The sequence below is a fragment of the Eriocheir sinensis genome, chromosome 21 (assembly GCF_024679095.1).
Source record: "Eriocheir sinensis breed Jianghai 21 chromosome 21, ASM2467909v1, whole genome shotgun sequence".
NCBI lineage: Eukaryota > Metazoa > Arthropoda > Malacostraca > Decapoda > Varunidae > Eriocheir > Eriocheir sinensis.
In genome coordinates, this window is record NC_066529.1 from 9905274 (window position 1) to 9929758 (window position 24485).

Sequence of the window (24485 nt, forward strand, 5' to 3'; positions counted from 1 at the left end):
AGCTGGCTGGGGAGAAATCCCAAGCCACCTGTGACATCAAGATCAAGATCCTTGACTTGGAGTCTGGAAGGGGATGAGTTGGAACAGACGGAAGAATACAAGTATCTAGGGGTGTGAATGGAGGTAAATGGATGCGGCAGGGCCAAGAATGTAAAGATAAGTTTGACAAACCAGTGGGTATGCCGTTTAGGGAGTGCAGCGAGGATGAGAGCGAGCAAGTATGATGTCATCCGTGAGGTTTGGAAGAGTGTGGCTGTCCCGAGCATAATGTATGGAATGGATGTGATGACATGGAACGACAGTTAGATTGAAAAATTGGAAGTGGGGCAGAATAGGGTAGCAAGAATGGCACTGCATGCAGCAAGGTTTGCAGCAGTATAGGCTCTTAGGGGTGACATGGGATGGAGCACGTTTAGGGAGAGACTAGTGAAGGCAACCTTGAGATATAAAGTGAGACTGGAACAAATGGAGGATGCAAGATTAGCAAGGAAAGTATACTTGTGGAGTATAAGAGATGGCAAATGGGCGAATAAATGTGGGCGAATGATAGACAGGAATGTTATGCTAAGTAGGTGGGTGTACCGACCCTTTGAGAATAGGCAGAATGTGTTTGAATGGAGAATAACAAACAGAAATGGAGAGGGGTTTGAGTGGGATGTAAGAAAGTGGAAGAATGTGATAGATATGGCAGTTAAAGATGAGGGATTGAGCAAGTGGAAGAATGAGATGGAAAGAAAGGAAACTCGACTGGTACAGGGAGAAAGAGCTAGGCCCCAAAGTGTGAGGTGTGGTATGAGGGAAGCCTGGGAGGTGATCTTTTCCGTGCTAGAGCGCAGTGTCTGGATGTGAATGCAAGGAACTATAGATGGTCTGAGTCTCGCAGCAAAGTGTGCCAGATGTGTGACAGGGGTGTGGACGAGACTGTGCAGCATGTAGTGCTGGAATGTAAGAAGTATGACAGGGAGAGAACGAAGATGATGCATGTGTTTCTGAGTGAGATGGGACATGGAGTGAATGGGAGGACTGGAAAGGAGTGGATGGTGCTGCTGCTGGGGCTCAGTGGTGAGACGAGTGGACGAGTGATTGAGGCAGTGAAAGAGTTCTTGGAGGGCATGTGGCGTGCGAGATGTAGGGAACGACATCCTGCCCCGAGAACATAGACTTTCCGCTTTTTTTGTTTTCTTTCACAGGAGCTGCCGATACAAAGCCCTGGCTGGGGAGAAATCCCGAGCCACCTGTGACATCAAGATCAAGATCAATTCCTCCGAGCACGAAGTTTTTTTTCTGTTTAAGGGGGCAAAAAAGTTTAGTTACCCGGTGTCAATAGTTAACATGGTCTGTGTAGGTGGGCATTGAGGCGTGTGTGTCTAATCTTCAGGCGGGTGATGGCTGTGTCCAGCATGGGACGACAGTGCTGGGTGGGGGTGTCTATACCGTCCGAGGGTGATCTGTCATAAGTCAACTGTCAAGTCTGGTGGTCCAGTGTCTGTTGGAGGACTGTCGTAGGTGAGGCAGTAGGTCATTGTGGTCCGGTGGGCGGTGGCCCGTCCGTTGGCTGGGGATGTGAATGTGCCGGGTTGGCTGCTTGGTCCACTACTTTGTTACCCACTGCAATGCCTATGTGTGATGGTACCCACTGAAGGTGGGCCCATCTGTCCCCGGAGGTCAGCTGTTCCAGGAGTGAGTGGATGGTGAAGCATAGTGTGTGGTGGGTGTGAGGCCTGTTGGTGGACAGGAGCTGGAGGGCAGTGAGAGAGTCTGTAAAGTGGGAGACAGGTTTGTGTGGAGTAAATGTTGTTGCAGTGTAATGCCTGAATTTCCTCTTTTCTCCACTCCCACACAACCACCGCGTGTAACAAAACACACGAGAAATTAATCCAGATAAGGAAAGGTTTTGCCGGCGCCAGGGATCGAACCTGCGACCAGCAAGACGGGAGAGCCACTCCTTAACCATTCAGCTAAAGAGGTACTACCCCACTCGCAGAGTGAGCTATGAAAGGCTCACCCATCAGGCAAGTCGCTGCACTACAGCAGCATTGAGGCTTTCCTTGATAGCAAAGAGCTCTGCCCCCAAGATTGTGGTGTGAGGCTGGAGTTTCTAGTTGGTGGAGGTGTGTAAGGCTGGGAGGCAAATGGTTGCATTTTTGGGTCAGTTTGTTCATGGATACCATGATATGTCATTTTTTTTTTTTTTTTTTTTTTTTTTTAGAAGTTGGGAAATGATGAAATTTTTTGTTGCTGTTGTTGTTTTCAGTCCTTCTTTTATTTTGCCATATATAAAAACACGAGTAAGGTTTGTCATCTGTTTTTACGTGTGAAGGCTCAGGGACGTATTACAGTAAAGAAACGGGGAGAAATACAGTGCAATGCTAAATGAAGTCATATGCTTTTGCTCCTTCAACTGTTAACCAGCTCATCCACACCCTTATCATCCACCTCTAGGGCTGCCAGGATGACGACACCTCCGCTAGCATCCGTCATTCCCTGGGAGCATGTCTGTCGGATGCTGGAGAAGGTTCAGGGGGTGCCGCGGGCCAAGAAGAAGGAGATGCTTCTTAAATTCATCACAACGTTTAGAGAACTGCATAAGAAAAAGCTACAGCATCAGCCAGACTGTGTGAGGGGGGTGTCAGGGGGGAGGGAAAGAATAGGATTGGGGGAGATCAGGTGGTGAGGGAGAGACTGGTGTGTGAGAGGGATGGGGGAATGACTGGGGCTATGTGCTTTTATATATGTGTGTGTGTGTGTGTGTGTAATTACCTAGTTGTAGTTTTACAGGGCCTGGGCTTACGCTTGTGTGGTTCATTCATTCATTCATTCATTTCATCGACGCCTGCTCCTAGGAGCTCCCACCAGGGGATGGCCACGGGGGAAGAGCTTCCAACTTTCTCTATCCAGACACTCCCTCCTTGCCTGCTCAAAGTTTCTCAAAGATCTTTCCCCCCTCTCCCTAATGTACTCTTGCACCCTATCCCCCCATTTCACTGGAGGTTGTTCTGTAGCTTTCCCTCCCTCTATCTCACTCTCATACACCCTTCTGGTCATCTTACTCTCCTCCATTCGCTCCATGTGGCCATACCACTTTAAAGTCTGTCGCTTCACTTCTTCCACCACGCCACACTTCTTCCCTTCACCCCTGTGACAGATTCCAAAATTCTCGTACGCACTTTCATTACTCATTCCATCCATTCTACTCACACCACAAGCACTCCTCAAATAACTCATTTCCACTGCCTGCACTCTAGACCTCTGACTTTCATTCCAGGCCCATGTTTCACTTACATATGTGAGGGTTGGTACTATTATTGTATTTCTCAAATCCCTCTTTGCCTCCGTGCTCTGTATGGCACACATCAAAACTAAAGAAAACAATCAGAAACATGCTTAACTAGAACAGGTAGAATGATTCAGGGGTGCTTAACATATCCTACACACCTGTAAATGTCACTTGAATGGAGGCATTTCGAAAAATGGGTCAAAATGGGGTAACTTCGGACGCCTAAATATAACTACATATTGTGGGGTGACTAAGGCGGGGTTCCCACTATTCCGTTTTCACGGATCCGTCGACCATCAGTGACATCATCAACGGAGCCCAGGCCCCGCGCGGAGCCTGTCCAGAGATGAACGCAAGTTAACTTTTGGGTCCGTAACGCCGGTGGTGGTGCCAGTCCAGTGATGTTGAATATTCTTCATATCATGAAAGTATGAAATAGAAGTACTTAGCTACAAAATAACATATACAGTTGTCCCTCAAATAGTACAGTTTCCAACAGTACAGTTTCGGTTTTGTACGGATTGTCATGGAAGAATTTTTTTAGGATTTTTAAATTTCCCGCTCGTCGCACCAAGTAGCCATGGCGTGAGTGGCAACACTGTTCTACCAAAACACCTGCTGAAAGCACCCAAAAGCGTTCGAGAAAGGTGTTCACTTTGCAGATCAAAGAATTCAAATTTAGGAGAAGTTACGTTTTGGGATGAGTTACGTTGCGGTAGGGAAAGCATACCACGTGAATGAGGGCAGTGTTCGCTGTATCTATCATAGTGTAAAATAAATTCTTGCCGCAGTAACTGCCAATGCTCCAAGAGTGCTGCAGGAGTAAAGATAAAGGCCGTCCTTTTACTAAGCCTCGTCGTTGCAATGGAAGCACTTATGTGCTTGTTTGGGCTGCCATATTTGCTGATGACTTCATCGCAGCACAGAGGCGTTTCACCTCTCAAAGCCAGGAATGGTGGACGTGCCAAGTTGGCAACTCGTGCTGCCACGTCACGCGATTGAGAGCTCTGGGGACGTACCGACTACCGTGAGTCCCAATTCCTGCTCTCAAACGCAGCCCAGGAGTGTTTCTAGGGGGTGGCACTAATTTTATACTGATTTTCGAATAGTACGGGGGTCCTGAGTCCCTAACCCCTGTACTATTTGAGGGACGACTGTACAAGAATAAATTTCTAGTGAAATGCATCATGATAAAATCTAATAAATGAGATGTAAAATAGTGTCAGCCATAATTCTGTCATTTTTGCTTATTTCTTCATAATATTTTGTCACAAGCTAGCCGAGGCATGTACGAAGACGTGTGAAAATTAAAAAATTTTCCTTTTTTTTTTTTTTTTAAGTACGTATTAATGCGGGACGCCGTCCTTAACACTTTCGCGCACACCCTCCCATCTGATTTTCTCGTCCAAAACGCACACCTAACTGGCTATTGGGAGGGCTGATTTTGATACCTTGAGCGTGCGGTATAAATTTTTTCAAAACTTGCTAATCAAATTTTTTGCTCGGTTCACTTTTATGAAACTACATAAATTCCACTGTAAATTGTAAGCTATTTCATATGGAAAGAAAAAAAATAATGTTTGTTTTATATTTCTGAAACAAAAACTCACATTTTCATGTAGAAGGAGTAAAAATATAACAAATTGTGTTCTATAACAAAAGAAGTGGACATTTATGAGCTAATTAACGCAATAAACGGAATTTTGATACACCAATTATAACGGTCATAAATGTGAAAAAAAACTAGATTTTTTTCTAAAATATTAACTTTTTTCCACTTATTTCCATAACTGTTATAGTTTTTTATGGTTTCATCTTAAAGAACAGATCATTACCTATACAATGGTAGTTTCAGATTTCTTATATGACGTATAGTTGATGAGTTAGGCTTGAAAGAAAAAAATCTTTGATAACCCTGCCCCCCGCCACACCCTAACCCGTCCGCGACCGCTGGAGAGAGCGTCAACTGAAGAGATTTTCTGTTCGAGTCACCAGTCACCCAGGAAAATTTCCCAGCAAGAAGGGTCTATCAGCTTAACTCGAGCTGACATGCACTAGCCTGTCTACAGACCAAGTATCACGCGTCAGTGAGAATTACAGAATTTTTGGTGAATTTTTTTGTCCCAGTGACGTGATAGTCGAGTCAATCAGAAGCTGTGCTTTTTGACCAGACAATTATAGTGACGCGTATGTCGCGTCCACGTGCACGATAGTGTTAATTTTGCATTTCCTCATCTCTCCTCCATTTGCTCTTCTTCATTCCTTCATCTACCTGTTCTGTTGCTTCCTCCTCTCTCCTTTGTCTGCTCTTCATCCTTCCTTCTTTTACTTTAAATTTTTGTGCTGTACCTCATTACCCATTTTCTTCTCTTCTCCATCCCAGACTGACACATTCTTCCCGGTGATGCGAGTGCTGCTGCCGGCGCTGGATAGGGCACGCGGGGCCTACGGGGTGAAGGAGCGCAGGCTGGCTGACCTCTACATCCGCATCCTCGGACTAAAGAAGGATGGGAGTGATGCACAGAAACTCATCCACTTTCGGTATGTGAGTTTCGGAGAGCATAAGGAGGTAGGACGGGAGAGGGGGAGAGTGAAGGGGGGTGGGGGTGTAAGGGTGCAGAGGTTAACAAGGGGTTTAAGTGTAAGGGTTTTACCCTTTCCTTGCTAAGTGGTCACAATGAGACTATCCCCCCAGGCACCCTCGGGCACCCCAGCGGGGGAAGGGGATCTGTTTTAACCGCTGTATGAAAGTATCAAAAAATATTCATCACATCTACAAAACAAAAACACCATTGGAAAGAGGAGGCCAAGATCTATAAGATTCGGTTATGTAAGCCTTTCCTGCGAACGTACAGGCATGTTCAGGGGGTGTTTTTTGCTGTGAGTGCAACTGGCGCTCGCAGCGAGCTTTTAGCACCACCAGCAAGAGACGCTAGTGCTCGGTCTTTTAACCTCTGTATCTCAAAAACTAGTCACCACAGCTAAAAAAACAAAAACACCATTGGAAAGAGGAGGCCAAGATCTATACGATTCGGTAATGTAAGCCTCTCCTGCAAACGTACAGGGATGTTCAGGGGCTGTTGCCTGTGAAGCCGTACATTTATATGTGCACGAGGGTCAGCCATAAGTCAACAACTGTAGATCTCTTTATGATGAGGTGCTGGCAGGGCAGTGTTGCCAACTGCAAAATTTACAACTATTTGGTCAAAATATCATTCATGTGATTGGTGAAGCTATGCAAAAATGTCGCTACATTGGTCAACAACATCAACCAGTTGCTTGTTCGTAGATTTTCTGCGCTTTTCTGCACTAGGCTGATATGATTTTTCACCAAATTTCGTGGAAAACCCACTGAATTGGTAATGCTGTGGGGTGAGAAATAGTGTTGGAACACTCTCATATGCGGGAAATTTGAGTGCAACTGGAGCTTGCATCGAGCGTTTAGCACCACCGGCAAGTTACGCTAGTGCTCGCTGCGAGCGTTTAGCAAGGAAAGGGTTAAGGAGGGTGGTAAGGTGTTAGGGGTTTGTTAAGGAGGTTCATTTATTTCTTTGTTATTTATTTATTATTTTTTTTTATGAGTTTTGTGGGGGTTTTCTCCTGTTCTTGATATATGTTTTTTTTTCTCTTGTACTGTTGCCTTTGTTTTTGTTTTCTGCTTCTTTGTTTTGCTTTCTTCTGCTTTTCTTTTCTTCATCATTTTGTTATTTTTTGGCTCTTTTCTTTTACCTCTTTTCTCTTCTTTTTTCTACTTCTTTCTTCTTCTTCTTCTTCTTCTTCTTCTTCCAGTTACTTTAACTCCAAAATTCCTTTCCCCTTTTTTTTCTCTCCACCTCTTCTTCATTCCCTCTCCTTCTTTACCACCATCTCTTCTAACTTCACCTCCTCTTCTCTTCTTCTAACTCCAACTCCTTTTCTCTTTCTCTAACTTCACCTCCTCCTCCTCCTCCTCCTCTAACTCAACCTACTCTTCTTTCAAATCCACCTTCTCTTTTTCTAACTTCACCTCCTCCTCCTCCTCTCCTAACTTTACCTTCTCTGCTCTTTTTCTAACCATCTCCTAATCTCTTTTTATAACCTCACCTCTTCATATCTCTTCACCACCACCACCACAAACCTTATCTCTCTTCACCCCAGCAAGCCCAAAGCCTCAGCAGGGGGAGAATCAGGGGACTTTGCCGAGGTCGCTTACTATGTGCTGAGGAACCGCTGTCCAGAGAAGGGGAACTTGAGTCTACTGGAGGTTGACGAACACCTGACCTCCATCGCTGAAAACCACGCAGCCAAGAAAAATGGTGAGGAAGCTGTATTTACCTATTTGAATTTACCTATTTGTAGTATACAGGGCCTGAGCTCAAGCTTGGTCAGTCCTGTCTCCCAATCTATATTTGTCCAGCTTTTCCTTCATTTTATGGACACTGCCCACTTCAACAATGTCTTTGCTAAGTCCATTCCATGTATCCACACTCTTGCATGGAAAGTGAACTTATTTATGTCTTTCAAGCAAGTCCCCTTTCTCAATTTCTTACGGTGTCCTTTTAATTTGGTAACTTTATGTGATTTTGTTAGGTTAGGTTAAGGGGAACCTTCAAACACATGATAGCCAATACTTCATGGTATAAATCAACAAAGAATAACTTCACTTTGTTGTATAGAAAGTCTCATTTGTAAGGAAGCATAAATGAATTTTCTGAGTCAAGACGATTAGTAACTGTTATGGGTTTTGTTAGGTTAGGTTAGGTTAAGTTTAGGGTATCTTCAAACACATGATTGCCAGCATCTTGTGATCTAAATCAACAACGAATGACCTCACTTTATTTTATATAAAGTCTCATTAGTAAGGAAGCATATATGAATTTTCTGAGTCAAGACCTATATCAAGTGTTTGGGATTTTCTTAGGTTAAGTTTAGGGTATCTTCAAACACATGATTACCTGCACCTTGTGGAATAAATCAACAAAGAACGACCTCACTTTGTTGTCTCATTAGTAAGGAAGCATATATGAATTTTCTGAGTCAAGACCTATGGTAATTGGGGTTTTGTTTGGTTAGGTTAGATTAACCCAGTAGCAGCAGGGACCATGTTTCTTAATGGTCCCTCTAAGCGAGAAAATGAGAAAAAATCATCACTCACACAAACCATTTCATAATATGAGGCCGTGCGAGCGAAAACGTACAAAGCGCCATTTTTTTTAATGCGGGAAATCGCGTTTAAAGTTTTGCAATGTTTAAATTATCATAACTTCATTGGTTTTTAAGGTGGACACTTCAATCAAAGACCAAAATGAAGGTTAAGGTATGTAGAATATTGGCATGTACTCAGTTATAAAAATAAATAAATATATAGGTCCGAAAAAGTAGGTTTTTCAAAAACATTAACTTTTTAATATGTCATACACAGTTCATGATATTCATAATAATCCGGAACATGAAGGAAGTTACAAAACGTAAAATATACTAATAAACAATAAATGCTAAGAGTTTGCACTACGCGCTAGACGGAAAAGCTTGCACGTTTGCAGTGATGCTATTGGCGCTCTGTACATTTTCGCTCGCGACTGCTTTTTTTATCTTACTTTCAACTGCGTAGGTGATAATGTAGGGTTATTTTGAAGGACTCCCAGGCCTATTTCCACTGCAGTTTTGTACAAACCGACATTCCTCGCTTATAAAGGAAGGGTCAAAATAGTGTTATACCACAAAATCGCATTTTTGGCCAGATGGCGCTTTGTACGTTTTCGCTCGCACGGCCTCATATATATCAAAGCATTTGTGATCAGTTCATGCATCATCTATTTTTTGGGGTTTATATCATGGCACAAATTTGGCCCGTCGCTGCTACACGGTAAAGCCACAAATTTGGCTTGTCGCTGCTACCGTGTTAAGTTTAGGACATCTTAAATCACATGATAGCCAACATTTTATGGTATAAATCAACAAGGAATGACCTCAATTTGTCGTATTGAAAGTCTCATTAATAAGGAAGCGTATATGAATTTTCTGGGTCAAGAAGACCCATAGTAATTGTTTGGGTTCTGTTAGGTTAGGTTAGGTTATGTTTAGGGTATCTTCAAACACATTGTTGCCAGCACCTTATGGTAAAAATCAACAAAGAATGACCTCAATTTTTTGTATAGAAAGTCTCATTAGTAAGGAAGCATATTTGAATTTTCCAAGTCAAGAACTATAGTGACTGTTTGGGGTTTTGTTAGGTTAGGTTAGGCTAGGTTAAGTTTTGAGTATCTTCAAACATTTGATTGCCAGCATCTTATGGTATGAATAAAAAAAGAATGGCCTCAGTTTGTTATACAGAAAGTCTCATTAGTAAGGAAGCATATAAGAATTTTCTGAGTCAAGACGTACATATAGTAACTGTTACAGGTTTTGTTAAGTTAGGTTAGGTTAATTTTAGGGTATCTTCAAAGACATGATAGCCAACACTTTGTGGTATAAATCAACAAAGAATGACCTCTCTTTGTTTTATAGAAAGTCTCATTAGTAAGGAAGTATATATGAATTTTCTGAGTCAAAACTAGTAGTGACTGTTTGGGGTTTTGTTAGGTTAGATTAGATTAAGTTTAGGGTATCTTCAAACACATGATTGCCAGCACCTTATGGTATAAATCATCAAAGAATGATGTCACTTTTTAGTATTGAAAGTCTCATTAATAAGGAAGTATATATGAATTTTCTGAGTCAAGAGCTATGGTAGCTGTTTGGGGTTTTGTTAGGTTAGGGTAGGTTAAGTTTAGGGTATTTTCAAACATATGGTAGCCAGCTCCATATGGTATAAATCAACAAAGAATGGCCTCACTTTGTTGTATAGAGAGTCTCATTTGTATGGAAGCATATATGATTTTTTTAAGTCAAGACATATAGTAACTGTTTGAGGTTTTGTTAGGTTAAGTTAGGCAAGTTTAGAGTATCTTAAAGCACATGAGAGCCAGCACCTAATGGTATAGATCAACAAAGAATGACCTCACTTTGTTGTATAGAAAGTCTCATCAGTAAGGAAGCATATGTGAACTTTCTGAGCCAAGACCAATAGTAACTCTGGGGTTTTGTTAGTTAAGTTATATAAATCATGTGCACTCATATTTTGCTCTGGCTGATATGTGTGTCATGATTTACTGGTATTGTTTCTCCCATTCTTATTTATATTTCGCTGTAGCTGGAATGTGTTATTTTTATTGGCATTATTTTTCCTGTGTTTACATGTATTTTGCTGTGGCTATGTGTGTTTTTGCTGGTATTATCATTTTTATTATTTTTCTGCAGCTGACTATGTGTTGTTTTTATTTGTAGTTTTCTTTTATCAATCTTTATGTCATTTTGGGACCATTCGGTTTGGTTTTGTGATCCTATTGTGTGGATGTATACTTCATGGTTTTTAGGTTTGCATCTATTTTATGAACTGGTAGATAGATGGATAGATTAAGTGTATAGAGATAAAGAGATGAATGAATGTATGGATGTGATGATGGATGGATGAGTAAGTGTATAGAGATGAATGGTGATGAAGAGATGAATGAATGTATGGATGTGATGATGGATGGATGAGTAAGTGTATAGAGATGAATGGTGATGAAGAGATGAATGAATGTATGGATGTGATGATGGATGGATGAGTAAGTGTATAGAGATGAATGGTGATGAAGAGATGAATGAATGTATGGATGTGATGATGGATGGATAGATGAGTAAGTGTATAGAGCTGAATGGAGATGAAAAGATGGATGAATGTATGAATGTCACGGTGGATGGATGGATGAGTAAGTATATAGAGCCTTTTTTTTTTTTTTTTTTTTTTCCCCCCCAGCCCCGCCTATAGCGCCGGTAGGCTTTCTTCAGGGGCGAAATGGTCGGCCCAAGCCCGTAATGGCGCAGGCAATTTTTTTATAGTGGCACCATTTCTGCTTGGCTCTTCCTGCCCCCCGGAACTCATTCTTGATTCACTGGAGGGTTTCTTCTAGAGTCCGGGTTGATGGGTGGTCTTCTGGACAACATGTGGGTAGTCTTAGGCCACTTGATGGTGACTGAAAAATCGCAGGTGGTACCATGGGGATTCGAACCGATGTTGTCTGTGGCGTGGTGAATGTGAGCCCAGCACGCTAACCACTCAGCCACCGCCTACCCTTTGGAGCTGAAGAGACGAATGAATGTGATGATGGATGGATAGATGTGTAAGTTGGGGTCAGTAGGGTGGTGAATTGGATGTATAAGTAAATGAATGATTGTTTGGGTGAAGAAATATATTAATGGGTGTTTTAACTGAGCACCTCCTGCAGTGATTAGCATCCCTGACTATGAATCTGTGGGCATGGGTTTGTATACCAGTCTGAGTAGTTGTGTGCAGCCCATCCAGCTGTTCATCCTTCCTTCAGGGCTGGTTGATAAATGGGTACCTGAGGAAACCTAGGGAAGGTAAACTGTGGTAAACCAGATGTTACACTCGCCTCTGTGTTGAGCTAAGGGTTTTCTCCCACCACTGACTCAAAGAGGCAATGGGACAGAGATGAGCACCGCCGACACATGTAGCTATTGTGTATGCTTGCTATTGCGTATGCTTCCAACTTTTAACCCTTAGACGGTGGTGTAACTATATATAGACGGTCCAAAATTCAGTCAGTCAGTTTTGTATGGCAGAAATATAACCACTTTCAGATTGCAGTTGAATCTATATATCGACTATAGTTAAAACATCTATTATGTGGCGTAACTATATTCATGCTATGGTGTTAAGGTTGGCAGTGACTATGTATTGACGATTCATTTTGGGGGAACTACTCTTCAGATACTGCCAGTGTCTAAGAGTTAACTGAAATCAAGAATATAACCCTTTTGTTTTTCCTTTTTGCACACACACACACAGATGAGGTAGAGCGCTCCCTGCTGGAAATGCTGAAGGGGATGTCGGCTAAGGAACAGAAGTGGCTGCTGCGGGTGCTTCTCAAGGACATGCGACTCGGCATCGGACAGACCCTCATCTTCAACGCCTGGCACCCCGACGCGAAGGATTACTACGATGTTACCAATAGCCTTGAGAAGGTGCGTGAAATATATAACAGATGACAATACAGCCTTTTTTCCTCCTTTATTTCCTCCTACCAATGACTTGAACTCTTTCCTACTTTTTTTTCTTATCTCACCTTCTTGCAGTCCTCTCTAGAAATGCCAAATACGTCACCTTAATATTTTTTTGTCATATATCTCCTTTCCTACTTTTTTCTATGTTCCTTCTTTCCTTCCTTCCTTCTTTCCTTTCCCCCTATATTTCTTCCTTCATGAATACCAAACACTATATTACTTTTTTTTAGTTGTACATCTCCTTTCCTACTTCCTTCCTTCTTATGTTTCTTCCTTCATGAATATCTAACACTGTACATTATTTTCTGTTTTATCTTATTCATACTACTGTTTTCCTACTTCCTTTCTTCCTTCTTCCCTAAACTTCTTCTTTCATGAACATCAAACACTTCACATTAACTTTTTTTCTGCCATATTCCTTTTTTCCAACCTTCTTCCTTCTCTAAACTCTCCCCTCCAGTTGTATTTCCCCTTTCTTCCTTTTTCCATCCTTCCATCCTTTTTTTTCCTGCATTTCTTCCTTTATAAACATGAAATTACATTATTCTTCTGTTGTATTTGATGTCGTACCCATTCCTTACCTCTCTTACCTTCCTCTTCCTTGCCTTCCTCAGGTGTGCAGGACCCTGCAGGACCCTTCCGTTCGCCTGCATGAGGTGGAGGTGTCCCTGTTTGCACCCTTCCGCCCTATGCTGGCACAGCGGGCGGTGCTGGAGAAGGTGGAGGCCCAGATGAACCACAAGATGTACTTTGCAGAGACCAAGTACGATGGAGAACGCTCACAGATACACAAGAGGGCGGGAGACTACAAGTATTTCTCGAGGTATATATAAAACTTGTGCTCATTTTTACCTTTTTTCAATTCACTTCAATTCATTCCAAGTATTCTGAACACCCGTTTCCTCCTGCCAATGACTTGAACTTTTACCACTTTTTCTGGTTAAACTATCAATCAATCAATCAGTCTTTTCTTCCTGCAATCCTTTCTTTAGAAATGCCAAATACAACACCTTAATATTTTTTTGTCATATTTCTTCTCTCCTACTTTTTTCCTACGTTCCTTCCTTCCTTCCTTCTTTCCTTCCTTCCTTTCCCCCCTCACAGGAATGGTTTTGACTTCACCACCAACTTTGGGGCTGACCGTCACTCTGGGCTCTTCACCCCCCACCTCCACCCCCACCTGGCACCCCACGTGAAGGAGGTTATCCTGGACGGGGAGATGGTGGGGTGGAGCCAGGCACACCGCGTCATCGTGTCCAAGGGTGAGTGAGGGTCATGGGGTGAGGGAAGGGGACATGTTTGTAAGGGTGAGGGTTATAGGGTGAGAGAAGGGGGCATGTGTGTTAGGGTGACAGGTTAGGAGGTATGAAGAAGGTGATGTTTGTGATGATTATTGTTATTTTTTATTTGTACATATTACATTTTCTCTCTCTCTCTCTCTCTCTCTCTCGCTCTCGCTCTCGCTCTCGCTCTCTCTCTCGCTCTCTCTCTCGCTCTCTCTCTCTCTCTCTCTCTCTCTCGTCAATCCAGGTGATCACATGGACGTGAAGAACCTTAAAGAGGACGGTGATTGGCAGGTGTGTTTCTGTGCCTTCGACATCCTCTACCTTAATGGCACGGTGAGTACACAGGTGGAGGGGACAGCTGCATACATATAAACTACTACTACTATTACTACTACTACTACGACTATTACTTCTACTACTATCACTTATCATCCATCTCTTTCCCACTTTCCCCTAGACACATAATTCTTCCCCTTCCTCGCACCTTTCCCTCTTTCATCCCTCACCCCTCGATCACCTCCACCCTACCCCCTCCCCTGCCAGGTGCTGACTAACAAGCCCCTGTCGGAACGCTTGGAGATCCTGAGGACGGTGATCAACCCTGCGGAAGGTCGGGTCATCATATCAGCCACTGCCAAGGTCAAATCAAGGTCAGAGTGTGTGTGTGTGTGTGTTCTTACCTTTTATTTTTTGAGGATTGAGTCCAGCTCGTAGTGTTCCATCTTTTGAAACTATTTTATCATCTCATCTTTTTTAACTGAATATTTTTAGCACACAAAACGTCTTCCAGTAATATATTCCATTGTTCTCATTCTCTATCTGGAAAGTCAAATTTTCTCATCTTTATATTATTTTTTTTTGCATATACTATAATTTCTTGTGATGTTCTCATGAATATGACTGTCTAGAGGTACACTACGTTCATTAATGTCAACCTTTTTTTCAACTTTTTCTTTTTCTTTGATGTATTTATATGGAATGGTCATGTGTGTGTGTGTGTGTGTGTGTGTGCAGGGGGGAGGTAGTGTTATTATAGCCCATAACCTAACATGCTAACCTGTTAAAACTAACCTAATTTGCCTGCCCACTCACTCCTATCTATTTGTGTGTGTGTGTGCAGGGATGAGGTGGTGTCGGTACTGAACGAGGCAATAGACAGGCGTGAGGAGGGTGTCGTGTTGAAGGACCCCGACAGTGTGTATCAGCCAGCTGCAAGGAGGGCCGGCTGGATTAAGGTGAAGCCAGAGGTAAGTGACTATGTATCTTGTGGAAGTTTACCGTTTTATTATTATTTACTATTATATGATTTTTGACTCGGTTGAATTGTTGTTCGTTTTTGCATAATCGAGGTGTTCAAAATCGCCTCCAGTGATTACGGTACTCATTCACACAGTTATTGTATTTCTGTTATTATATCTATTCTTCTGTTTGCTTTTGCAGGAGCAGCACTTAGTGTTTTTTTCTTTGTGTGTGTGTGTGTGTGTGTGTGTGTTTTTCCTTTGACCTACATATTTCCTTTATTGTAAAAAAATGCACCTTATTCTGGCAAGCTTCATTAAATCATCTATGTATTGTAGGCCAGAATAAGGCTATGGTTCTGTTTTTTCCTTTTTTTTTATTTTGCCACCCATTGTTACTGCTATACACCACCACCTCCACCTCTTTCCAGTATGTGGACTCCCTAGTACCTGAGTTGGACCTGGTCATTGTGGGTGCCTACTATGGGAAGGGCAGCCACCAGGGAGTGCTGTCACACTTCCTGCTGGGGGTGGCTATGCCCTCGGAAAACCCCGGTGAGTGGGAGAAGGAGTCGGGGTTTTGGGGTTATTAGAGCGAGGTGGTGTGTGAGTGGGAGCTCAAACCTCAGCCTACCAGGCCGGAGCCTGACAGGACAGAGCTTTATCCACTGAACTATCGGAGTGGTGTGTATGTCACATTAATGATTCTGTTCTTTTTCAGCCCAAATGACTAGTGACTTGGAGTGATAAAAACAATTTGTCTTAAGGATGGACCACGGACATTAATATCAATATTAAACACAAACCTATAACCTCATTATGTATCAGGGAAGGAACAAAAACATGGAAAAAGTTTTTTGCAGTAAAATTTGCACTTTCCATATTGCACCATGCTTCTCTGAAATGCAAGAACATAAAAAACATACTTTTCACAGTCCAGTTAGACGATAGAATGGCCTATCTAATAAAAAATATCATAAAACAATTGGTGCAACAAAAATGTTTATGTATATTGATCCTGTTCTTTTTCACCCCAACATATCCTATGTTTTTTCACCCCTAGTAACTAGTGACTTGGGGTGAAAAAAAAAATTTCATGCCTTTATGAGTGCCGACCAAAACAAAAGAAAAAATTAAGAAAGTGTTAACTTAAGTTACTTTTTACAATTTTGTTCACTGTAGGTTTCAGGCTTTTTTTTTTTTTATTTATTTATTTTTATTTTTTATTTTTTTTTTATCAATATACTTTGGTCTTCAGGTATCAGACAACAGCTTTTTCAAACTTACCCCCCCCCTCCAAAAAAAAAATGTTAATGCAGAAAAAATCCATTAATTTAGTTTTATATATAATAGTTTCATGCCCTGTGCCTCCACAGTTCTGTTTAACATGCTAACTACAAATCTTCAGGCCTGGGTTCAAATCCTGGCCTGGTCAGTCAGTGTGCAGCTCACCCAGCTGTTCATTCTTTCTTTAGGAATGGTCGATAAATGGATACCTGGAGAAACTTGGGAAAGATAAACTGTGGTAACCTGGCTGTTGCACTGGGCCTGTATCAGGTTACTGGGTTCTCTCCCACCACAGGTTCAAAGGGCCAATGGGACATTGATGAGCATTGCCACCACACAGTTGTAGTGCATTTTCCCAGCTTTACCATTACTTTTTAGATATCAGACAATTTGTTTTTAATCAATAATTTTCCCTCTTCCAGTATCACTGCAGTTTTGTGGGTTATTATTCCCTGCCTTCTAGAATTCAGATCTTTTTTCTATTTGATGGGATTGAAACCTAACCTAACCACCTCAACTCCAACAGGCAGCCATCCAAACACATTCCACTCATTCAGTCGTGTAGGGTCAGGCTACACGGTGGATGAGCTGAAGGACCTCTTGGAGAAGCTGAAGCCCAACACTCGCAGCCGCCAGCCCCTCAGCGTGGTTGTGACGGGGCGGGAGAAGCAGCCAGATGTGTGGGTGGAGCCACGCAAGTCTTTTGTGGTGCAGGTGTGTGTGTGTGTGTAATTCATCATTGTCTGATCACGGTCTGATCATGCTCTTCACTCGTGACCCCAAGCCAATATCCTCCCCCAATAAGCTTTTGAGTTCTGGTGACAGATCTTTGTGAATGTTTGGAATGTCACACCCACACACACCCGAGAGATGGGACACAACCTTGACTGACACCCAGTGCCCATTCACTACCGGGTGGACAGGGGGCATGGATTAAAGGAAACTGCCCAGCCATCTACTTCTTCCCGGGAATTGAACTTGGGACCTCTCAGTTGTGAAGCGAGTGTGTTAATCATTCCACTAAAGAGATTTGCATGTATGTGTGTGTGTGTGTGTGTGTGTGTGTGTGTGTGTGTGTGTGTGTGTGTGTGTGTTGACCTTAATCTTTGTCCTCCATCCTTCACCCTATCTTTCCATGGCAGGTTAGGGCAGCAGAAGTGGTGAAGAGTGACCTTTACCGGTGCGGGTTGACCCTCCGCTTCCCGAGGGTGGAACACGTCCGCTACGACAAGCCGTGGCACCAGGCACTTACCATCACCGAACTGAAGGAGCTGGCGCAGGTGTGTGGTGGGTTGGTGTGGGGTGAAGGGTGTGTGTATGTGAGCATGTGTGGAGGAAGGGTGAGATGCAGGGGTGAGGGGTATGTGTTTGTGTGTGTGTGTGTGGATGTTTTTGTGTGTTTTCTTTCCATCCCCTCCCTTCCTCTTCCACCCCTTCTCTATCCTATCTTTTTCTTTCCTTTCTTCGCCTTTCCTTTCCTATCTTTTTCTTTTCTTTCCTTTCCTTGCCTTTTCATTCTTATCATTTCCTTTCCTCACCTTTCCTAGCTTTTCCTTTCCTTTTCTTTCTTTCCCTTAACTTTCCTCCTCTTTCCTTGCATTGCCTTTCCTTTCCTTTCCTTTTTTTTCCTTTTTTCCTTTCCTTCTTCCTTCTCTTAACTTCCCTTTCCTTTCCTATCTTTTCATTCCCTTCCCTTCCCATCCCATCCCATCCCATTCCTCCTCATCCATGACCTCATAGTGACCTTTGATCTTGCAGGAGGCGAGTGGCAAATTGGCGGTGAAGCACTGTGCAGGAGCTGACCTGGAAGAGGGGAAGGGGGCGAAAAGAAGGGCCGTGATGGTGGCAGCAGGCCCTTCACTACCCCTTCACTTCAGACCCGCCGATGTGTCTGCTGCTGTGAAGGTGATGGGGGATGGGAGGGATCAGGGAATGGGATATTGAAAGGGGAAAAGAAGGGGGAGGTTGGAAAAGGAGAAAAAAGATGAGAAGGGGTGGGAAATGGAGGAGGGGAGGCAGAGGAAAGGGAGAAGGTAAAACAGGGAGAGGAAAGGGAGGAGGTAGAACTGGGAGAGAAAAGGAAGACAGGAGAAGAGGAGAGAAAAGGGAGGAGGAAGAAGAGGGAGAGGAATGGGAGGAGGTAGAAAAAGGAGAGCAAAGAAAGGAAGAAAAAGGAGAGGAAAGGGAAAAGGGAGAAGAGGGAGAGGAAATGGAGGAGGTAGAAAAGGGAGAGGAAAAGGAGATAAAATAGGGAGAGGAAAGGGAGAACAGAAGAAGAAAGAGAGGAGTGGGAAAAGAGAGGAAGAAGAAAAGAAAGGGAGAATGGAGAAAATGGAGAGGAAAGGGAGGAGGTAGAACAGGGAGAGAATAGGGAGGAGGGAGAAGAGTAGAGGAAAGGTAGAAAAGGAGAGAGAGAAGAAAGGGAAGAGGCAGAAGAGGGAGAGGAAGGGATCGAAGAGGGGAAGGGTAAGTCCGATGATGGGTTTTATGATGTGAGGGAAGGAGGATCACGAAGAAGGGAGAGATTAAGAGGGTTTAATTAAGGGAGAGAGAAGGGAGGAAAAAGAAGGAGAGATGATTCACCTACCATTATACTGCAGAAGAAAGGAAGAGGGAATGGAGTAGAGTCGGAATTGGAGGTGGAGTCACAACCTTAACCCGGTAGCAGCGACGGGCCAAATTTGTGGCTTTACCGTGTGGCAGCGATGGGCCAAATTTGTGCCATGATATTAACCCCCTCAAACTAGATGATACATAATCTGATCACAAATGCTTTGATTTATATTATGAAATGGTTTGTGTGATGGGTGATTTTTTCTCATTTTTCTCGCTTGGAGGGACCATTAAGAAACATTATCCCCGCTGCTACTGGGTTAAAATTTCCTGGAGTTGGAGTTGGTCAAAATTTTCCATACCCAACCCCACACCCCTGCAAGCATGTCAGCATATGTAACCAGCAATCCTCCTCATCTTTACCTCATATTTCCATTTTTTTACCTTCTCTATATTTCAATTCCCGTTACAGAAGGATGAGGTCTTTGGAGGCTTGGAGATGTGCGTGATGGGTGGGGACGAGGAGATGGGGAAGCAAGCCCTGGAGACCCTGGTGGTGGAGCATGGAGGCAGGATCACCCAGCACCCAGGTCAGGGAAGGGGATGGGTCAGCGTTACCAAATTCTCGTACTCAGCCACTCAGCACATCGTATTTTCTGGTTTCTGACGTGCAGCTTTCGCAAACAAACACCAATGAGTAATGATTTTAACGATAGCCTTAACTGGAATTTCGTTATCTGTATGGGCAGGAAAGTTTCAGGCCCTGGAACTGATAATCGCGATGCTTTGAGTACGATTATGTGGCAACGCTGGGATGGGTATTGTGTCTGGTCCTATCTTTCTGTTCTCTTTATCTTTCCTCTTCTTCCTGCAATCCTGGTTAGCCCTTTTCCCTTATGCATTGTTTTATTTTTTTACCTTTTTTTATTTTATTATTTATTATTTTATTTTTGTATTATGTATATTATTTTCCCTTCCCACTCCTCTCTTCTTTTCTAGTTAGCACTTTTTCCCTTATGCATACAATTCTTTTTTTATCTATCTTATCATGTTTCTATTTTCTTTCCCTTTCCTCTCCTTCCTTCAATCCTGGTTAGCTTTCTTTCCCTTCTCTTTTTTTTGTCTATCGTGTTATGTTTATTATTTTTCCTTTCCCTCCTTTCTTCACTCCTAGTTAGCCCTTTTCCCTTATGCTTCCTGTTCCTCATTTTTATCTCTTATTACATTTACACATCATTGCCAACACCCTTGCAGCATTTCTTATACCCTTCATCTACCCTTCCCATTTTCCGCAGGCCCCATCACCCACTGCATCATCGCCAACACCCCCACCGTCCGTGTCCAGTCCTACATCAAGTCGTCCAAACACAATGTCATCCACCCCTCCTGGTTGAGAGCCTCCTGTGGCAGCGGGCGTCTCCTTCCGTGGGGGCCCCTCGACGTCCTGCACCTAAGGGAGAAGGAGAAGTGTGCCATGGAGGAGTTGTTTGACCCCTACGGCGATAGTTTTACGGAACCCACCAATGGAAGGATGATCAAGAGGGTGATGGAGGCGATGGGAAAGGAGGTGAAGAGAAAAACTTTTGCCATTACAGACACACACACACACACACACACACACACCACACACATGCACGCACGCACGCATGCACACAATGATGTTAGATAGATAAATAAGTTCAGTAAATATAGAAAAAGAAGTTGAATACATAAGCAAGTAAGTCTTCCTGTTCATCTTTTTTTGTCTTTATACTCTACCTCCTTCCTTCCCCCTCCTCCCCTCTTTTTTTTTCTCTTCCCCTCATTTTTTCCTGCTTTGCTCACCTCTTTCTCCCCTTTTCTCCCTTTCTCTGTACTCCTCTCTTCTCTCCCATCTCTCCTTGTCTCTACCTCTCCTTTTCATTCCTTTCCCTTCCTCTCATCTTTTCCTCTTCTCTCCTGTCTTATCCTCTCCTCTCCTTTCCTCCCTTTTTCTTTCCTTTCCTTCCCTACTCTATCCTTTTCTCTTCTTTCCTTTCCTCTCCAGTCTTATCCTCTCCTCTCCTCTTTCTTATCCTCTGTCCTTTTTCTCTTCATTATTTTCTTCTCTCTCCTCTCCTCTATCCATCACTGCCAGCACCACTATCCCCACCATCTCTCCCCTTTCTCCCTTCTCATTCCCCTTCATTCTCCCCCCAGACATGGAAGCCCCTGTCCCCGGATGAGATGAGTGAAATGGATGAGAAGCTGGTTGACTTGGGTGACACCAGGGCGCTCTTCAGGAGGGTCAACGGTTGCTTCGTGAGTCACTTCAGAGTCTTCAGTCACTGAGTCACTGCACCCCTAGTTGTTGAAAAGTCATGAAGAGTCACTATATTTTGGTTTGAGTTGATATATATGATTTGATTTGAGTCAGTATTAAGTCACTAAAAGTCAGGAGGAGTCACTATTGGTTTTGATTTGAGTTGATATTTATTGATGATTCAGATTGAGTCCTCTTCATGCATTGAGTCAGTAATAAGTCGCTAAATTTTAGGAAGAGTCACTGTAGGTTTTGGTTAAGTCGATTTTATGATTACGAGTCATTATTTAGAGTCAGGAACTACAAATGCAAACTGTGTTATTGTTTGTGTGTATGTATGTAGTCCTTTTTAGGCAATGGTGACAGTGGTGAAGGTGGTAGTGAGTATTTTTTTTTGTGTTGGTAATAATGGTGATGGTGAAAGTTAAGTTGATGGTTCTCAGTTGTCTGTCTTTCATGTTATTCCCTTAATCTTTTATTCTCTGTGTTTTAAGTCTTTTATCCTTTTGTCTATCTGTTCCATCCTTTATCTTCTTTCTATTCTTTCTCCTTTATTTTCTGTGTTCTAGGTTCTTTATGTTATTTATCCTTTTCTATATTCTGTCCTATCCTTTACCTATCTTTATGTTCTCTATCCTTTTGCTATCTGTTCAAACCTATTCTTTATTTTTTGTGTTTTGGGTTCTTTATTCTTTATGCTATTTTCCTGTCCTATACCCCATCCATTCTTTATCCTCTTATTCTCTTGTTTTAGGAGAGAGACTCAGTAACTACTACTACTACCACTACTACTACAGGTAACTCTCGATTTACGTGAATATTGTGTCCTTGAAGAGGTCGCGTAAATCAAAAACAACGTAAATCAAACAAGAGGTAGGTTTCTATCGAAAAATAAATATTCACTTCATATTCAGTTGAGAGAGAGAGAGAGAGAGAGAGAGAGAGAGAGAGAGAGAGAGAGAGAGAGAGAGAATATCCATACCACCGAGATATCCACTCAGGCACCCAGTCTCAGCTTCACTCGTGTGAGGAAGAAATGAGGGACACCATGAGCGACTGGCTAGTATTGGTACCGGTACCGAGCAGTCTGGTACCGGTACCGTACCGTATAGCTGGTACCGGTACCTGCCCACCCCTATTGTTGAGTAGCGTGGCAGCGTGGGTACTGTATTGTTGTTCAAGTGGTGCGCGGGAAGAACTGAGCTCAGCTGTGTGGCCGCGGTGCCGCGTGAGTCCAGTTGCGTGAGACATCTGGTGGCCACTTCATAAAATATCGCGTATAAGTGAAAAAACGTGTAAATTAAATGTTTATTTCGATTTTGGACCCCGCGTTATTTAAAAAACACGTAAACCAAACTCGCGTAAATTGAGAGTTACCTGTACTACTACTACTACTACCACCACTACCACTACTACTACTGCTAATAATAATAATGATAGTAACAACATCGAGAGCTTTATTCCCTCCTTTCAGTATGGAGATGTGGATGACAAAGTAGCAGCTCTCACCCTTCAGCTACACGGAGGCACCCTCACCACCTCACCCGCCTCAGCCACTCACCTCATTGCCAGGTGAGGTGGAGTTTGGGCATTGCTATTGTGTGCACATATTGTTGATTTATATATTTATTTGACAATCTGTGTATTTTTTTTTTTTTTTTTTTTGTATATATGAAGGTATATGATTTTTTTAGGGTTTACATATATACATCCTTTTTTTTCAGCAAGGGAGACAGTTCAAGGGAAAAAAAAAAAAGCCCACTAGACGCTGCTCCATATGTACTCCATCATTAGTATTGTTGTTTATCCATTATTTTCATTTTCTATCCTATCCTCTTCACCCTAATCATTGTCATTTTCCCTCTCCTTATCATCCTTTTCATCATCATCATTCTTTTCCTTCTTCTCATGCACTGGCCTCTTGCAGACTCCTTTCATTCTTATGTTCTTATTCATCATCAACAGCATCATTGTTGTCATTACTGCCTTTATTACTTTTTCCTCCCTCCCGCCTTTCCCCAGGAATGAGAGTGAGGTGCGAGCCAGTGAGGTGGAGGGGAGATATCTGGTGACCTGTGAGTGGATCTACGCCAGTGTGGAGCACGGCAAGAGGCTGGAGGAGAGGGGGTACATGCCTAGGTTGGTGGCAGGCTGAGTGGTGGTGAGGGTGGATTTGTAAAGAGTTGTGATGACTTCATTCTTGTCTTTCGTTCCTTCCATTAACTCTTCCTCCTTTCTTTCCCTCCATCCTTCTTTCCTTGTTAACTTCCTTCCTACCTTACTTTCTTAATTTCTTTTTACCTTCCATTCACCCTTCCTTCTTTCCTATCTTCCTTTTTTCCCTTTTCCTCTCCTTCCTTTCTTTCTTTCATCAGAGTGTTATGTCACTGCATATTGCTAGATGATGAAAGTTCTTGATTTGTTCATGGTTAGTGTACTCTTCTTTCCAGCAGAGAGAAAATGGGTGTATATAAGGCCTAAGAGAGGTAGTGAGCAGAGGGAGTGGAGCACTAGTCTGGATGAGTGAGTTGCAGTCTAGTTACAGCAGGGCTCTGAGTAAGTGATAAGAGACTCAGCGTGGATTAGGAAGAGTATGGATATTCCTAGATTCCCAATTGTGATTTGTAGTGATTCAGGAATAAAAATGATTACTGTTTTGCTCCCAGCTTTCAGTCACCACCTACTTCCTATTGGCTAAGTTGTCTTCAGTGTGGGCAGACCCACAGAACTCACTGAAAGCAGACGTGAGAAAAGAATTCACCAATGCAGCTTTGTAACACTTTGTGTTGGGAGAGCAACACTGCATTGCACTTGTCAAGAGTGCAACCACTAACCCATCTCAGTAACAGTGATGTCAGGAGTGAGGAAAATTACCCATGTAACAATGGTGTTTGAAGTGGAACCATGTAACACTTCTGCAAGGAGTGTAGAAGACTGCACCATTATGGAGACACACCAGCAAGACAACAAGATTATTTGAATGCTCCTCAGGGCAAGCAGAGGTGGCTTTTCTCAGCAGATGTGCTGAGAGTCATTCAATGAAAAATTGAGGACTTTAAACAAGAAATATCAAGTTTTCCAAGAAACCCATGAGAGGTGGAGACAAAAACTGAGAACTAGGAAGGAGATGGATAAATGCCTTGGGCATGAAGAAGACACGCTCATGGAAGTTTTTGATCAGGTCAGCATCATGGAAGAAAAGGGAATGAGGAGGAAGTGCCTGTGACCCTGTTGTAGCAAGACACGGTGACAGGAAGCATTGGTTACGTCAGGGCTGTGAAGGAGACATGAGTGGATGAGAAGGATGACAGAGTGATGTGCCCAGTGGTCGTTATGGGGTTATAGAGGACCTTGGTGATGTCAGATACAGGTAAGCATTGACAGGTGGGGAGGCAGTGGCTGAGTGGTCGGAGTGCAGGCACAGTATCCTGGAGGATCTGGGATCAGGTTCCACCCACCACTACAAGCTGACAATT

At 43.0% G+C, this 24485-nt stretch overlaps 1 protein-coding gene across 9 annotated transcripts; it reads left to right on the forward strand.

The window, feature by feature from the left end:
- Positions 1–607: 607 nt before the first annotated feature.
- On the forward strand, positions 608–23667 carry LOC127001641 (DNA ligase 4-like). Of its 9 annotated transcripts, none has more exons than XM_050866550.1 (19): positions 611–2111; positions 2443–2617; positions 5661–5818; positions 7415–7572; positions 12150–12325; positions 12979–13187; positions 13469–13626; positions 13895–13983; positions 14194–14300; positions 14771–14897; positions 15320–15443; positions 16702–16889; positions 17318–17455; positions 17934–18080; positions 19201–19318; positions 20024–20295; positions 20907–21008; positions 22484–22581; positions 23032–23667. In XM_050866550.1, exons 2-19 carry the CDS (start codon positions 2453–2455, stop codon positions 23162–23164), a joined length of 2667 nt encoding a protein of 888 aa, XP_050722507.1. In that variant the 5' UTR covers positions 611–2111; positions 2443–2452; the 3' UTR covers positions 23165–23667. The 9 variants fall into 9 exon arrangements, with proteins under 9 accessions (XP_050722512.1, XP_050722507.1, XP_050722508.1 ...); XM_050866551.1 differs by having other exon boundaries at positions 611–1680; XM_050866553.1 differs by having other exon boundaries at positions 611–1341.
- The last annotated feature ends 818 nt before the right edge of the window (positions 23668–24485 follow it).